Source organism: Acinonyx jubatus, chromosome B1, assembly GCF_027475565.1.
Source record: "Acinonyx jubatus isolate Ajub_Pintada_27869175 chromosome B1, VMU_Ajub_asm_v1.0, whole genome shotgun sequence".
Taxonomy (NCBI): domain Eukaryota; kingdom Metazoa; phylum Chordata; class Mammalia; order Carnivora; family Felidae; genus Acinonyx; species Acinonyx jubatus.
In genome coordinates this window covers 30577952-30594573 of record NC_069382.1, presented here as the reverse complement: position 1 = coordinate 30594573, position 16622 = coordinate 30577952, and the positions used below count along the sequence as shown (strand labels likewise).

General features: G+C 48.7%; 1 protein-coding gene across 2 annotated transcripts in view; it reads left to right on the top strand.

The window, feature by feature from the left end:
* The window catches only part of DPYSL2 (dihydropyrimidinase like 2), a 131588-nt gene extending 116074 nt beyond the window's left edge, over positions 1 to 15514 (top strand). For both annotated transcript variants that reach the window (XM_015062663.3, XM_015062662.3), the window contains exons 9-14: positions 1473 to 1629; positions 2096 to 2237; positions 4956 to 5126; positions 9905 to 10084; positions 10921 to 11086; positions 12448 to 15514. In XM_015062663.3, coding sequence (XP_014918149.2) covers positions 1473 to 1629; positions 2096 to 2237; positions 4956 to 5126; positions 9905 to 10084; positions 10921 to 11086; positions 12448 to 12539 — 908 coding nt within the window. In that variant the 3' untranslated portion in view covers positions 12540 to 15514. The remainder of the gene's footprint in view (positions 1 to 1472; positions 1630 to 2095; positions 2238 to 4955; positions 5127 to 9904; positions 10085 to 10920; positions 11087 to 12447) is intronic.
* The last annotated feature ends 1108 nt before the right edge of the window (positions 15515 to 16622 follow it).

Sequence of the window (16622 nt, the reverse complement as noted above, 5' to 3'; positions counted from 1 at the left end):
GAGGCAAGGAGGCGCATTCCTGACTGGGAAGTGTTTGGCCTTAGAGACGAGGGAATCCTTGGCTGACTGCTGTGGGGGGTGGGGTTAGCCCTCCTATGATGGAAGGAGGCAAGGAGAGGCACATTCCTGGTGGCCCTAAGGTGAAATCCTGAGGTGAAATCCCAGCCCTGATGCCTTCAACTAAGAAAGCATTTCACGCTTTCATCAGTTTGACACACATTTATCGAGTGGCTCCTGTGTGCAGACTGACTCCTTTTCTTCAGGAATTCTGCAAGCGGAGAATCAAAAAATTCAAAACTGGATGATTATTGGAAGGGAGGACCAGGTGTGTCGTAGATGACGTCGAGGAAGCGACGAGCTTTAACATGAAGCTGGATAATGAGGGGCCTTAGATGCTTCTGGGAGGAGTTTGTCTCGTTCTCGAAAGCAGAAGGGCTCCTTCGGGGTTTATGGAAGAGGATGGCTTGGGAAGATTATGCGTAGGGAAGATCACTCTGGAAGGGTCCTGGAGAATGAGCGGAGAGGCAGGGAAGAACAATGGGAAAGCGAAAGTAAACCTGGGAACATTGGGAAAAGCAAAAGTACGACTCTGATCGGGAGGCTCCGTTGGAGTGAGCCAGGGAGAAAGGAAGAAGGCCTGATGGAAGGGAAGGAACGCGAGGTGGAAAGGGAAGGGTGTATTTACAGTGTTGAAGCTCGGGCATTCAGTGGGTTGATGACTCCCGACTTTGTGGCTTGCACCTGAATGGACAGAGAAGAGGACGTGATTTGAGTGAGCATCAGGGAATCGACATTCTTGGACAATGTATGAAGTTGGACCAAGCTTCCGGATACACTGACGTCTGAGTAGCATCACTGTGCAGAGTCCTTTGTTTCTCAGTCTCACCGAGTTGGTGCTGCATCTGGTGGCTCTCAAGGACAGCTGCCTTCAGGCAATGACTCAGGGATCCAGGCTGTCTCTTAGACCCATCTGGAAGGCTGAATACATGTTCTCAAACGCCTCAGGCCCACTGATACCATGTCTGGCTTCCTCTCTCAGTCCAGGAGCCAGAGCTGGACCGTGCAAAGAGGGTTGGGCAATGTTGGGAAGCGGAGAAAGTATTTGATGAGCTGTGAGATCAAGTTTGAGGTGCCGTGGGTCACCCCAAAGTAAGAGTGTAGACAGCCCTCGGGACCGGGTGCTTGGACGCAGTCTGAGCTGGGGACTGTTATGAGACATGGGAATCGGCAGTGTAGGAGGTAAGAGAGTGTGTTGAGGTAGAAGAGCGGGGCCCAGGGGTAGAATCATAGGGAGTGCACGTTAGATTGGTGACTTTGGCAGGTGGACGTATTGGGCCATCCAGGTCTTTGCCTTCGAGAGGGTGAACAAGGGATGGCGAGTCATTGGCCTGCTGCCAGGCGTTGGTGGTTCCCCGTAGGGTGGTTTCCTTCCCTTGTTGTATCCTACTGAGCTTTGTTTTCCTGTTGGACAGGAACCGTGGTGTATGGTGAGCCCATCACCGCCAGCTTGGGGACTGATGGCTCCCACTACTGGAGCAAGAACTGGGCCAAGGCCGCCGCTTTTGTCACCTCCCCACCCCTGAGCCCTGACCCGACCACTCCGGACTTCCTGAACTCCTTGCTGTCCTGGTGAGTCTTGGTGACATGTTCACACTCCCCCTTCTCAGCCTCTCCTTGGACCAGGCTGACCTGTCAGGGTCCAGCATGGCGGGCAAAAGCAGGCTTGCAAACAGAGGGACCTCTGTTCTCCAGATTCAGATGGCTAAGCAGGAACAGGGGATTATCGCTCTGATGTTGTCCTGCCAGGAAATTCTAGATAAAATCCTGGGCCGTCTTGAAAGCCGACCGGAGGGAATGAACGAGGGATCAAAAGGGTCCCACTGTGGTGCGGCGTGGCCAGAAGCTGAGACACCTCACAAAAGAGATGTAGTGTGAAGCTTTGCTACCGTGTCACTTCTTCCCGAATCTCCTATCTCCTGAGGGGAGGACAGGCTCTTTCGAAATCCGTCAGTGGCCCCACAAATGAGAAAAACATGTCCAAGAATGTTTTGGGGTATGAGATTCGTTACAAGCCAGCCGTGTGTTTTCCTTCCAGCGGAGATCTTCAGGTCACTGGCAGTGCCCACTGCACATTCAACACTGCCCAGAAGGCTGTGGGGAAGGACAACTTCACCCTGATCCCCGAAGGCACCAATGGCACTGAGGAGCGGATGTCCGTCATCTGGGATAAGGCTGTGGTAAGGAGCGGGAGCCTCCCTCGTGGATTAGTGTCCGCTTCCCCCGGCCGCCTCCTCTGAGGGTCCTGGGTCTCCTGGAAGCCTTGACATGGCAGTTGAGAAAATTCTAGAAGCTGGTGCTGGTGTGACAGGAGTTTTTAGGTTTGGGAATCCAAGACCACTCCTTGTGGCCCTTTCCTCCTAAATAATACATATGTATTTCTTACCGTTATCATCTGTGAATCAGTGGAAACTGAAAAAGAAAACCCAGAGACTCTTTAAAATTTGACTTTGGGGCGCCTGGGTGGCTCAGTCAGTGGAGCAACCAATTTCAGCTCAGGTCATGATCTCGCAGTTCACAAGTTTGAGCCCCACATCGGGCTCTGTGCTGACAGCTCAGAACCTGGAGCCTGCTTCGGATTCGGTCTCCCTCTCTCTCTCTCAAAAATAAACAAACATTAAAAAAATTAAAAAAAGAAATAATAATAAAATAGGACTTTTTGATCAGTCAGGAAAAAACTTCCTTAGCAACCCGGTGACCGTCTCAGTCAGTCTTCTACTCTGGGAAATGGACATAATTTCCTTAAAACTGTCTATTAGGGCTCTCTAGGGTTAGCATTTCTGCCCACTCCAGGCTTCCGGCAGGCCTGCTTTGAACATACACCGACCTCTCAGGGGTCTTTGGGCTTTTTCATTTTCAGTGTTTGAAAGCACAACAACAGAACAGGTTTTTCTGTTTCTTAATGATTTGTTTCAAGTATGGACACCATATATCCTTATTCCAAAAAGAATAAGGAAATAAGTAAAAATCCCTTTCAGATAACTGCAATTAAGATTTTGGCAAATGTCTTTCCAGTTTCTGCCAGTGCAAGAGTACCCGTGTGTATCCGATATGTATGTGTGTGAGAGTGTAGGTAACACGGGCATCATATATACTGTTTTGTGGCTTGTTTTAAAACAGTATGTTATGAAAATGTCCTCGCATCCTTAAATATACTTAGAAAAACTTGGTCATTAGTAGCAAAAGATTCCATCTTAATGCTGGACAGTAATTCATTTGTAATTCTTTGAACATTTATATAAGTTTATCCATTTTTGAGAGAGAGAGAGAGCAGGGGAGGGGCAGAGAGGGAGAGAGAGAATCCCAAACAGGCTCCATACTGTCAGCACAAAGACTGATGCACGGCTCAGTCGCCCGAACCGTGAGATCATGACCTGAGCCGAAATCAAGAGTCGGACGCTTAACTGACTGAGTCACCAGGTGCCCGTATGCTGTTTTTGATTTTTTTTTTTTTTTTTTTTTTTTTTTTTTACTGGGATGAACATCTTGTAAACACCTTCTTAGATAGATCTTTAATGGTGCTTGTAGGAGAAATTTCTAGAAGTGCTATTTCCTGGGCCAAAGGGTGTGTATATCTTTAAGGCTTTTGCTGTGTCGTCAAAGTTCTTTCCACAAAGATTACACCAACTTGTATGCTGCCAGCTGTGTGTGCCATTTTCTTCTACCAGGTCCCAACTGGTATTGTCATCAAAAAATAGAACTTTGCCCATCTCAGGGGTGAATTTGTTTTACATTTAATCTCTTCAGTGACTGATTAAAGTGAAGTTTTTTTTCATGTGCTTCTTGGCCATTTGTATTTTCCTCTCTCTTAATACCTGCTCATTTCCTTGGCTCGTTTTTCTCCTAGCTTTAGAGTGGCTTCCCTAACTCAGAGACAGGCAGTCATTTCCTCGGATCTGCGTTGAAAGGGAAGAGAAACTTAAGGGGTAGGGATGAGAAACTGCAGGGCAGGGCGTGAGGAAACTGATCAGCACCTACAGCATGACACGGGTGCAGTGCCCCGACCGGGCGCTGGGACCTCTGGGTTGGCTAGACCGCAAGCCTGAGCCTGGACTTGTAGTTTTGAAAAGGACAGTCATTGAGGCCAAATGTTGTTTCCTTTTTTTTTTTTTTTAAATGTTTGTTTATTTTGAGAGAGAGAGAGATTGAGAATCCCAAGTAGACTCCACACTGTCGGCACAGAGCCTGACGTGGGGCTCGAACTCACGAGCTGTGGGATTATGACCTGAGCTGAGATCGATCAAGAGTTGGACGCTTAACTGACTGAGCCACCCAGGCTCCCCGAAGTGATCCTTCCTGAAGAGGCATTGTAGCCCCTTTAGAATTTTTTTTTTTTACCTTTTCACTATCAAATAATTATAGATTCAGAGGCAGTTAACAAAGACAGAACAGAGAGATGGGTCCTGTGTGCTCTTCCTCCATTTTTACCAACAAGTGATTATGGCACCTTATCAAAGCCCACACTTGACAGCGACATAGTGTGTGTGTGTGTGTGTGTGTGTGTGTGTGTGTGTGTGTGGTTCTGTCATGTTGTCATATGTAGGTTCATGTAACCACCACCCAAAACCAAGACCCAGACTTCCCCCATCACCACAAACACCCCCTATGTGTTGCCCTGTGATAGCCACCCTGGCCCCTGGAGGAATCTTCACCTCGTCCCTCGTCTGTCTTCCATCTCTGTAACTTTTTTATTTTCAGAATGGGATACAAATAAAATCATATGGCTTGTGGCCTTTTGAGGTTGGTTCTTTCAGCACAATGCCCTTTATGCTCGTCTAAGTTGTGGTGTATATCCAAAGCGTGTTCCTTTTTTTTTTTTTTTCTGCGAAGTCACATTGCTCCTTTCAACTCTGTAACCTGCATTTGGTGTGTGTGCGTGTATGTGCTGTGCTTCTCAGGTCACGGGGAAGATGGACGAGAACCAGTTTGTGGCCGTGACCAGCACCAATGCAGCCAAAGTCTTCAACCTGTACCCCCGGAAAGGCCGCATTGCTGTGGGATCCGATGCTGACCTGGTCATCTGGGACCCCGACAGCGTTAAAACCATCTCTGCCAAGACCCACAACAGTGTAAGTCCTGTTATACTGCATGGACCCAATCTGAATGAATTGTAGTCACAGAAAGAGACTGAGGGAGGGAGAGTCCCCGGAAAGAACTTGATGTGATAGGAATGAACCGCAAGATATATTACACATTTCCTGGAGTATAGTATAACTTGCAATTTGTTGAGAATAGCCATCTCCTTATCTTTGGTGAGATCAGTAAGACTGTTACTCTTATCACCATTTTGCAGTCCCATGGACTCTTTATAGATGGAGGTCTTTGTCTGTAGACCTCCAAAGCCTCTAAAGTCATGCCAGGACATCAGAAGCTTCTGGAAGTCAGGCACCATCCCATGGGTGCAGTGGTTGGATGCAATACCTCTCGTGGCAGTGCTTACCATGAGGGACCTACGTCAGATGTTCAGATGTCCACCCTGAGATGCACAGTTTGATTCCTTTAAGCCACTGCTTTTCAGTGTTGTTGGACAGAAACCTAAGTGACAGGTGCTCTTGTCCTAAAGGAATTCATTCACTTTGACTTCTTCCCAAATAGAAGAACTATCTCCAGCAGTATTCTGATCATGATTTTAGGATCTGTAGTTTAGGGTATCTCTTGCTTCTTGGTCTACACCGCAGAGCTTGAGGATGCCCTGTGTTATTAATTAGACATTAGGTAAGGGACTTCATGTCATGTCGCAGGCTCCTCAGTGGACCTGAAGGGGTTTAGACAAAGTCTCTGACTGTCCTGTGGTTTTGCGAGATCAGTGGCATTAGAGCTGTGAGGTACCTTCGGTTCTTCATAGAAAAAACCGTGTGTGTGTGTGTGTGTGTGTGTGTGTGTGTGTGTGTGTATTAAATATCGAAAGAAAATACACAAAGGGAAAAGAAATGGGCATAGGACATGAGTGTTTTATGTCAGAAAGTCTTAGGAATTCATTAAGAAATCTTAATGAATGACAAGGATATTCTACATAAAAATCAAAATGAAAGCTGGGCATATAGGGAATCTGATTCTAGACGGTCCACCCCACATAGCCTGGGCCAGTAAATACTGACACCTCCCCCAGGTGCCGTGGCAGATCCGGGGTGGGCTTCAGGGGTCTCTCTAGGACAGCTCTGGGCCTTTTGCTGTATCCCAAGCCTCTCCTGTTTGGACAGAGGTACTTGGGCTGCGGGGCTCACCTCTAGCTTCTGTGGACACCTGTAGGTGCCTGGATGGTGGATGTCTTTTGGGAAGGTTGCTCAGTTCTCAATGTGTAGAGTTGACTTTTTTCCTCCTTCCCCATTGGCTGGCTTAGCTTTCCAGCATAGCCTTATAGCCACACCTACTTGTAACTTAGATCACAACATCTTGGGGGTCCAGAATGGCCTCTGCAGACAGAGCTCCTGGGGTCCTGCCCAGTGAACCTAGCTATTCTTATTCATGAACGTCACAGTCCCATTTACTTTTCATCCGGCCTTCTCAATGTAGGGGTGGCACCATTACCCCAATTGGGAAGATAAGTAAATGGAGGGTTTGAGAGCGTAAGTGACCAGTCTGACGTTACATAGCTATTTTGTGGTAGAGCCAGAATTAGAAGCCAAAATTGTCCAGGGTTCTTCCCTACCAGACTGCATGTACAGCCTCTTGGTCAGGCTTCGATGGAGGAAATGCTTCTCCTCCTTGACAGTCCCTTCTGCAGAGGTGATAGAGGGTGAACTGGACTCATTATTTAAGCTGCAGATGACCTAGTTAGGGAGTTTGCACTTGGAGCCCTTCACCTGGCAGAAGAGGGGATGTGAAAAATCGAGAAGACAGATTTCTGCCATTCACACATTCGCTTTTCCAGAGCAACAGCACTGGCCTGCCTTTACCTCCAGGCAACCCTACTTAAGAAAAGCGCCTCTTTTCTGTCCTCACCTGATTCAGGGCCCATACTGAGCACATCTGTGCAGCCTTAATCATCCAGGAAAATACAAATGAGAGGCTTTCCCTATGTAATACAGTGTTTCATACCACTGGGCTAATTAGCTTTAATTTGGAGCATTTAGCTAACTATCATTGAGAGCCCTGTTGCTAAGCCTCTGCTTGGATTTTTCAGGCATCCAGCCAGATGAGTTATTTTAGGGAGCCAGGGTGGATGTGGGTTAAAAATGTCTCTACCTGGTGAACAGCGAAGCCTCCCTGCCTCGTGGTTTGACAGAGGGTAGTTTCTGTATCCCCTAAGCTGTGATCTGAACCATTGGGCTGTTCATTTTAAGTCACTTAGAGTCATGGGGCTGGTTCTTCCTGTCTTGCGAAAATGAGAGATGGCCGAAAGCCCTTCTAGGCATTTGTGATCAGTCATTTACAGGCAGTTAAACTCAGTGTATGCGTCTCATGATGGCTTTGAAACTGAAGAGCTTGCCGTCTTATTGGGAAAGGACAAAAAAAAACAAACAAACAAAAAAAACAGGCCGTGGAGGAGTGAACATTTCCTAAATGCCTGGTCTGTGCCAAGTAACGTGCTAGATGCTTTTGTTCATTTTATTTCACTGAATCTTGGTGCCAGTGCTGCAAGGCAGGTTTTGTCCCTGGTCGACGAGGAGCTGAATCTCAGGAGTGTAAGGGGCTTGTCCAGAGTCACACAGCTGGTATGTGGCAGAACTGGGATCTGAACCCAGGGCGGATGGATGGCCCCGTGTCCAGAGCTGTCCCCAGTCTTTCGGTAAGGCAGAAGAGGAGCTTGTTAGAGTGTAGACACTTAGCTGCGGAGTGACCCGGAAGAGGTAGGGCTTAATGCCCTCAGATGGTGACGCACACCCCGTCAGAGGTCAGTTCAGAGACGATAGGATTCTGAGAACATGATCTACGCACATAGGTTCCTTGTGTGCGGTCACCATCACGAAAGCCCTGGGAGAGAGGCAGATGAAGAAACGAGTTCTGAGGCAGGATTCAAGCGACGCTGCTCAGAGTTCTCACACACAGGGCCCGGACTGCACCCAGTCTAAGATGCCTCCGATTTGGAGGGATTCCCTGAGTTTACGTACCGCTGTGAGAGAAAACACGCCAAGACGAGGCGTGTAACACGGGGCCCCTCTGCAGATACACTGTGCTACCGAGGGCTGGCCTGTGCATCGCCTAGTTTGGGCGAGAGCTGGATCCGCCATGGAGAAAGGGGGGAGCAGAGAATCTGGTGTGCCTCAACTTTGGCAGGCAAAAGTGTCTGCTGAGAAGATGAGCTGAAGCCTGGTACTCCAGCAAGCTGGTGGTCCGAGTTCCTGTCGCCGGCGTGGTCTAGGAAAATGTCAGGCTGAGCGCTGAATGTAAAATGGCCCCAGTGGGGCGATCCCCCAGGCTAGGGGGGAAAGCAAGGATCCTGCTGGAAGAGCCCAGTTCCATCGAGGCCGACAGGTTGCACAGCTCTGTTGCTGATACTGATTTCAGGGATGGAAGGCAGTCTTAGGCTTGGGGCGCACACTTTGGTCCCGGAATGCATGTGTGGAGCCCCCTCCCCATCCCCCAGGTGCCTCTGCCTTATTTCTTGGGTAGCTTCCATGGGATTCTTTCCACGGGAGTCTCAGAGCAGTGCTGACAGCCCTTCGTTGCAGGGTTTTGTTTTTTTTTTTTAATATATATATTTTTAAATAAGTATTTATTGATTTTGAGAGAGAGAGAGAGAGGCAGAGAGAGAGGCAGAGAGAGAATCCCAAGCAGGCTCCACGCTGTCAGCACAGAGTCGGACCTGGGGCTCGAATCCATGAAATGTGAGATCATGACCTGAGCCAAAACCAAGAGTGGGACACTTAAGCCACCGAGCCACCCAGGCGCCCCCTTCCTTGCAGTTTTCAGTCAACACCCCTGCATTTGGACACTGAACGGGAGCTGTTAGGCCAGCCGGGCGCTTCCCCGCACTGCCTAGCCACTGTGCCAAACAGAAATGTTCTGAACTGCAGTGTCCTGTGACCGCTGTCTGTTCACAGACTGACTCCTTTAGTGCTGATAATCTGGTCCGACTTCTCTAGAAGGCCGGGCTGCCTTTTGAGGTGAGAGCTGCCTGTTGATTCTCCAGCCACGGCCATTTGTACTGATGCACGGGGCAGGCAGGAAGAAGCGGGGGGCACTGTGGATAAGTAGCAATGGGTGAGCCGAAGCCACGGGATGGGACTGTGACACGTACGAGTTGTGCCTCCCCTTTTCCGTTGCCTTTTTCTGCAAGAACAAACTCACATGCACATCAAGTTCCTGCGTATTTTCCAGGAGGACACATGGAGAGGTCACTGCAAAACTTGAAGCTAGAAGGATCGCTGCAAGTTAGCTAGAAGTTAGCTAGACTTCAAACGTTATTGAAGGCATGGCCCGAGTTGCCACAGTCTTTTTGTTCAGGGACCGCAGTGTAACCACATCCCTGACAGATTGGAAAACCGGGAAAGCCGGCTCATGGATGCTCATCTCAAAATGAAATTTGCAACTTGGTCAGAGAAAGCCTTTGGGTTTTAACCTGATTGGGGCTTGAGTCCGTGAGGACAGAGCCGCTGCTAATGCAAGGAATCATTTTCTTTACATTTGTGTAGCATTTGCAAACCTTCACGCTTTTCCATACAGTTTTTCTGTTCCAGCTGTTTTTTCCCCCAAAGTTTTGAGAAGTTGGGAAAGATTATTCCATATTCTAGACAGGGAAATCAAGACAGGTTGAGTGCCTGCTGGGGTGGCCAGTTGGGACAGGACTTCATCTCTGGGCCTTTGTTTCATCTGTGTGATACGGAGTAGGGGGCGCCCCCAGACTGGTTGAACCTCACCAGGACCACAGGCAATCTGCTAAAGTTTATGCGCTCTCTCTCCCTAGTCTCTTGAGTACAACATCTTTGAAGGCATGGAGTGCCGTGGCTCTCCACTGGTGGTCATCAGCCAGGGGAAGATCGTCCTGGAGGATGGCACCCTTCATGTCACCGAAGGCTCTGGGCGCTACATCCCCCGGAAGCCCTTCCCTGATTTTGTTTACAAGCGTATCAAGGCGAGGAGCAGAGTGAGTAGCTCTGATCTTAACGAATTGTTTTTATTACGGGTTAAGTTCGATTCCAAAAGTGCTTACACTTCGAGTTAGAATATCAAGATGGGTGCGGGGGAGGGGATGGTTCAGGGATAAAGGGAAGCATGATGTTTTTATTTCTGGAGTTCGGAATACCAGCGGATGAGTCAGGAATGTCTAAGCCAGCCAGAATCAAGTATGATGTGGTATGTGCTGTGATGAGTAGTGAGGTTCAGAGGAGGCAGCCACTGCTGTGGAGTCATGGGGGAAAGTGTCATGGGGAGAGGGCATTTTGAGTTGGGTTTGGAAGGTTAAGTAGGAGTTTGACAAGTCAAAGAAGGGAGACAAGGGAATTGGAATGTCACGAGCATGGAAAATGTACAGTATATTCAGGGCATCGTACAGTGCCGGTGCTTGGGGACGGTGAGGCAGGGAATGGATGGAGCTGCGAGGGAATTCAAGGGAGGGTGAGATTGAAAAGGAAGTTGGGGGCCAGATCTTAACTAAGAGAGCACATCCTCTTTACAACATGCTTAGGGGTTCTGCCTTGGGTGTGAGTTAAAGTTCCTGGGGAAAAAATGGTAAGAAGCGTTAGTCGGTTTTTGTGGAGTAACCAGCTATGCACGGTCCCCCTTGGGGGAGCTTTGGCCTGGAGCCGTGGGTGCTGGCTCCTCGCTGACCTCTGTCCCTGCCATATGTGCCCGTCAGGGGAGCCCTCCGTCCGCACATCTCACAGGCCCGTCCTGACTGCTGTTCCTTCCCTCTTAGGAGAGGTGCGGGGGAGATGTCCTCTGTGAATGTGGCCCGAGTTAACGGGCCCTTGTGTTTTGCAGCTGGCAGAACTGAGAGGGGTTCCCCGCGGCCTGTACGACGGACCCGTGTGCGAGGTGTCCGTGACGCCCAAGACAGTCACCCCAGCCTCCTCGGCCAAGACGTCTCCTGCCAAGCAGCAGGCCCCTCCTGTCCGGAACCTGCACCAGTCTGGATTCAGCTTGTCTGGTACGGTTATGGCGTGTCGGGGCCCTGTTCTGCAGGGCCACGTTAGTGGAGCAAGCGAGTCTAGAATCCAGAATGATGTGGGTGAGAAACACTAATATCCCCGGAGGTGTAACTTACATGAAATGGCCAGATGCGTTTCAGAATCTTCACGTGAGTTTCTGTCACCTGTGTCCTGATGCATACACTCCGAGTACATACAACCCAGTGTCTTAAGAGGACATTTCTCCAGAGTCTCGTGTCCATCCCGACAGACGGTGTTGTGGTATTTTGGAACTCCCTTCGCCCCCACGTGTACAGTGTATTCTCGTAGTTCAGCTGGTACCATTCTGGAGTTTGAATCGCTTCACTTTGTAGCCAGATGCAGCCGTGCCTCGGGCCCCTCATCTGGAGAATGGGCGTAAGAGTTGTAGCTGCCTCATGGGGCTGGGGATTAAATGAGTTAATATACATAGTCGTTAATATAACAGTCGTTAGTTGTTCGGGGAAAGCGAATGATGTCAGGGAAGGTGAGAGGAAGAGGTCCAGATGTTCAGGAAGTTTCCTACTTGAAACTTCCAGCCCCTCCATTTGGCCCATGGCTAGAAACCTTCCACCTTTCAAGCTCCCTGAGGCCCAGATAAGTATTCAGATCTCTATGCTATGGCATGCTAAAGAAACAGTTAATTCGGTAGATTTTTTTTTTCTTGTCGGGTAGTGCTGGTTTTCAGAGAGTCACTGTGTATGCCATTAAATGGTTTACCAGTTTTCAAAAGTTTAAAAAATAACCAACCTTACTGGTTTTCTCAGAAAGGGAAACGGGCATAATAACTTTTTTTTTTTTTTTTTTTTTTACATTTATTTATTTTTGAGAGAGAGAGACAGAGCACAAGCAGGGGAGGGACAGAGAGAGAGGGAGACACAGAATCCGAAGCAGGCTCCAGGCTCTGAGCTGTCAGCACAGAGCCCGACACGGGGCTCGAACCCACAGACCACGAGATCATGACCTGAGCCGAAGTTGGATGCTCAACCGACTGAGCCACCCAGGTGCCCCAATGATGTTTCTATTTTATCTCACCAGGCCATTCCCATCTCAGGAAGCACATTACAGCAGAGGTACATACAGAGTTAGGGGAATAAAAAGCCAGGGAGAAGGCTCTCAAAACCTTCAGAAAAGCCACGCTTAATTTGTCTAATGAGATTAGGGGCAGGATGTAGTCTCAGTCAATCAACAGCTGCAACAGTGTTCTTTTATATGTAGTTTACTGCGAGTACGGGCCGGGCCCTTTTTCTCCTGGGCTGTGCTGTTCCGGCGTGAAGCAGGAACCGTTGGTGGGACTGTTTCTGACCCTGACCGTGGCCCCTTGTCCCTGTCTCCTCTCCAGGTGCTCAGATTGACGACAACATTCCCCGCCGCACCACCCAGCGCATTGTGGCTCCCCCTGGTGGCCGTGCCAACATCACCAGCCTGGGCTAGAGGTCCGGCCGCAACTTCCTTGGGGATGGGGATGGGACACCTGAGGACATTCTGAGACTTCTTCCTTCCTTTTTTTTTTTTTTTTTTTTTTTTAAGAGCCTGTGATAGTTACTGTGGGGCAGCCAGTTCATGGGGCTCCCTCTCGGGCCCTGCACTCCGTCCCTCACCCGGAGTCACTGATTTTGCTCACCCACTTCCCCGTACATCTACGAATATCACACCCAAGTCTGCCCACCAACCCCATACACGGAACCGCACCCAACACTCAGACATGTGACACAAAGCGAATCACAACGAGGGCGTTTTTCATCTCCAAGCTCTGTTGTACTTGTTCTCATCTTCCTTTTCGTTGGGGGGGGGGGGGGAGGGAAGATAAAGTGAATTGCCCAGAGCTGCCTTTTTTTCTTTTTAAATTTTTAAAGTTTTCTTTGTGGGGCTGGGGGAGAGGGTGGGTGGGGGAGGGGGGAGAGCATTGTTGTCTTTTTTTTTTTTAAATACTAAATTGGGGAGCCTAATTCAATATTAATACAAGGGGTTTGAACTGGACATCCTAATGATGCAATTATGTAACCATCGAGCTCTTCAGGGTGGTTGGCAAACTCTGCATATCCCCCCTGAGAGGCTCCAAAATGTCGACATTGCATTCCATAGTCTTCTGGGTCAACTGTTGAAAAAGGCAGGTTTTCTTTTTGGCCTAGCTTTTGCTGCAGATTACATTTTTTTGAGGATTTTCTTCTTCCTTAGCGTCTTTTCTGCTCTCTTTCCCTCTCTGTCTCTCTCTCGTGCTCCCCCTCTGTAGCTTTTTTGCTCATGACTATTTTTACGTCTCTTTCTTTATGTTTCCTCCAGCCCTTGTCTCTGAGACCATGTTTTTCTCTCCATCCCCCGTCGTCTTTTCAAATGACCAGATCTACTGTTTTGCGGTGGTCATCAGAACCTGCCTAGAAGGGTTTTGTCATTGCAGCCATAGTAATATGCTGTCCTAGTCCATAAACGACTGGTGCTACCCACCCGCCACCGCCAGGATATGCGTTTGAGTTCGGGATGCTTCTAGGTGCAGCGAAGGGCTGAGCTACCCCACATTCTCCCCTGGGGGCTCAGAATAGAACCTCAAACAGTAATGAGAGGTTGAAGAAACATGAGGCTTTAGGACGTAAGTTTTTCCTCCATGCCATGCTAACTAGCTAAAGAAAGAAAGACATGGCCAAATCTGTAAATCAAGCCCCATGACCCAAGTGAGCAGATTACCCCCAAGCCAGCCACCGGCTCAGACGTGTTGAGCTGCTGAGGGTCTGACCCTGGGACCTGCTGGTTCCCAGCGAAGTATCTTTGGGGATTCCAGAGAACACTGGGGCTTCTCGCTCTGGGGCAAAAAATATTATTTTTTCCTGTTCAGTTCTTCTGGAAGATACCATGCAATACAGTAGTCCCCCCGCTTCTACACAGGGGATACATTCCAAGACCCCCAGTGGATACCTGAAATCGCGAATAGTACTGAGCTTTATATATATATTGTTTTTCCCCCCCATACATGCTTGTGAGAAAGTTTAATTTATAAATTAGGCACAGTAAGAGGTTAACAACAATAACTAATAATAGAATCATTGTAACACTATACTCTAATAAAAGTTATGTGACTGTGGTCTCTGTTTCGGAAAATACCTTATTACACTGTACTCACCCTTCTTGTGATGATGTGAGGAGATGAAGGGACGTGAAGGACGTAGGCAGTGTGACGGAGCGTCAGGCTGCTACTGAGCTTTGGACGGGACATCAGAGGGAGGATCACCTGCTTCTGGCCTTCGGTTGAGCCCGAATTCCTGACACCTTGAAAAGCAAGCCCACAGATAAGGGGGAGCTACTGTACAGGGAAGCCTACTAAACTCGGATAATCCTGGGGAGATTTGACTTCAAGTGCACCTTCCTTTGCAAGGGGAAGAATCTGTTGAATGAGAGGCTAGCATCCCCGTCAGAGCCCTTGTGGGGAGAAAACCTTACAAGCCCCTCCCCGCCCCTGCAGCGTGCGCAGGTGACCTCGTGTCCGCGTCCCTGCCTTTTCTCAGCGACCCTTCCTTCAAGCTGCCTTCGTGCCCATCCCTGTCTTTGCTGTTTTGTGTTGCGTTTCCTTCCCGATCGCGTTTACAGGTTCTCTTAAGCGACACTCAACGTTTGCAGGCTTTGATCAAACCAAATCTGCTTTTGTAAAGCATAACACAAAAAAGGTCGGTCGTTCCCTCATTACGCGGGTGTCCCCACACGTTTTGCCTTGGGGGGTTCTGCTGGGGGGGTATAGTTTCTCGTCGTCGTCGTTGTTTATTTGTTATTTTAAAAGGAAACTGCACTTTGAAAGAATAATTGGTTAACTTAATATATTTGCTTTTTTTTTTTTAATCTCACCTGCACTTAGAGGAAATTTGAACAAGTCGGATTTTTTTTTTTTTTTTTTTTTTTTGGTTTCCATTCTAAGAAACACTTGCAGCTCTTATAGTATTCACTTGGGTCTTCCTGTTCTTCCTGTACCAGGTCATGGCGATTTTGGTTATTTTGATTGTTTTCTCGAAGCCGCTTAAAACCTGAAGATGTCTGCAGGCTGTGGAAGCATGTTTATCTGTTGGCTTGCTTTGTGTGTCTGTTAAATGAATGTCATATGTAAATGCGAAAATAAATGGACAGTGTCTCCGAACTGAATAACTGCAGTGACTTGATGCTCTAAAACAGTGTAGGACTTAATACATAGATGGTTTTTAATCCTTGAAATTGTGATTGTGACCCATGAGTGGAGGAACTTTCAGTGCTGAAGCCGATAATGTGTGTAGCCAGGAGAGTACCTTTTTTTTTTTTTTTTTTTTTTGTAACCACTGTCTTAATGGCAAAATAATTATGGTTAAAAAAAAAAGTCTCGTGTTTATTATTCCTTAAGAACTCTGTGTTATATTACCATGGAACGCCTAATAAAGCAAAATGTGGTTGTTTCAGGGGTGTGTCTGTGTTGAGATGTTCAAGGAGGCAGCTGCTCGGCCCCGCCCTCCAGCAGCCTTCCCTTCCGGAGGCCTTCAGGGGCGTCTTTGGCCTTACTTCGGTAACACTACCAGTTTAGTTGGCTAGACTCCGCCCTAGGGAGGGCACGAGATCCTCCGGAATGAAGTGGCAAACGCAAGTTGGGGAGTCGGAATCTGGGGAGGACCCTAGAGGTGGGTGTGGTGCCCCATGGGCTGTCTTGCCCATGTAGTTGGTTCACCCTGGAAAACCCGCAAGCTGCAAGGAGGCGTGGAAGAGACGAGGGTGCGTTGCCTTTGCATCCAAAGCTCAGTCGAAGAGCTTGCAGGAAAGTGGGATGCAAAGTACACGTTCGTCCACCGCAAAGCAGGTGCCAAGAATTGATGGGGGGGGGGAGGGGAGAGTGGGTGGCCTGGCTGCTTTCTTCCTACAATTATCTTGTAACTGGTATATTGGTTCTGAAGACACTGAATGAAGAGGGTGTGTGCTCGGGGCCCCCCAGGCCCATCCTTCGAGGACAGGTCTCTTCCTTTCTCTGTTTTCTATCCAGCCCTGTCCAAAGAGGATGCGAGGCAGTTCACCAAAATATATGCACTATACCAAAGCTTGATTAGCCAGAGTGTTTGAAGGAAGGGAAAGTAAGAGGAGGAAAACACCAGATAAGGCCTGAGTGGGGTTACTACCACCCGCCTGTCATGAGGTCGTCACCTTGGAAGGGGGAGCTCTGAGTGTTCCGGCAACAAAATGTGAAAAAGAGAAATATGGCCAGAAGATCCTTTAGTCCTTAGAAGAACAACAGAGATTCCCCATCCTCCGCGCTGCTGGCAATCACGGGGACCCCTCTGCCCAGTGTCGCATGTCCAGGGTTGACCCTTCTAGTGTGTTCGCTGTATGCAGTGCCAGAGCATCGAGTCTGCCCAGGATGGGGGTGGGGGGGGACGAGAAGGCTCACCCAAATGTTTATAGGACCTTTGATAAGAACAGACATCCCATGCCCATAGCCCATGCTCATGCCTGTGGCCACCCCGGTTCCTGTGGGCACCCAGTGCCTCCCAACCCCTAGCAAACAACCAGCCTAAGGCTGTC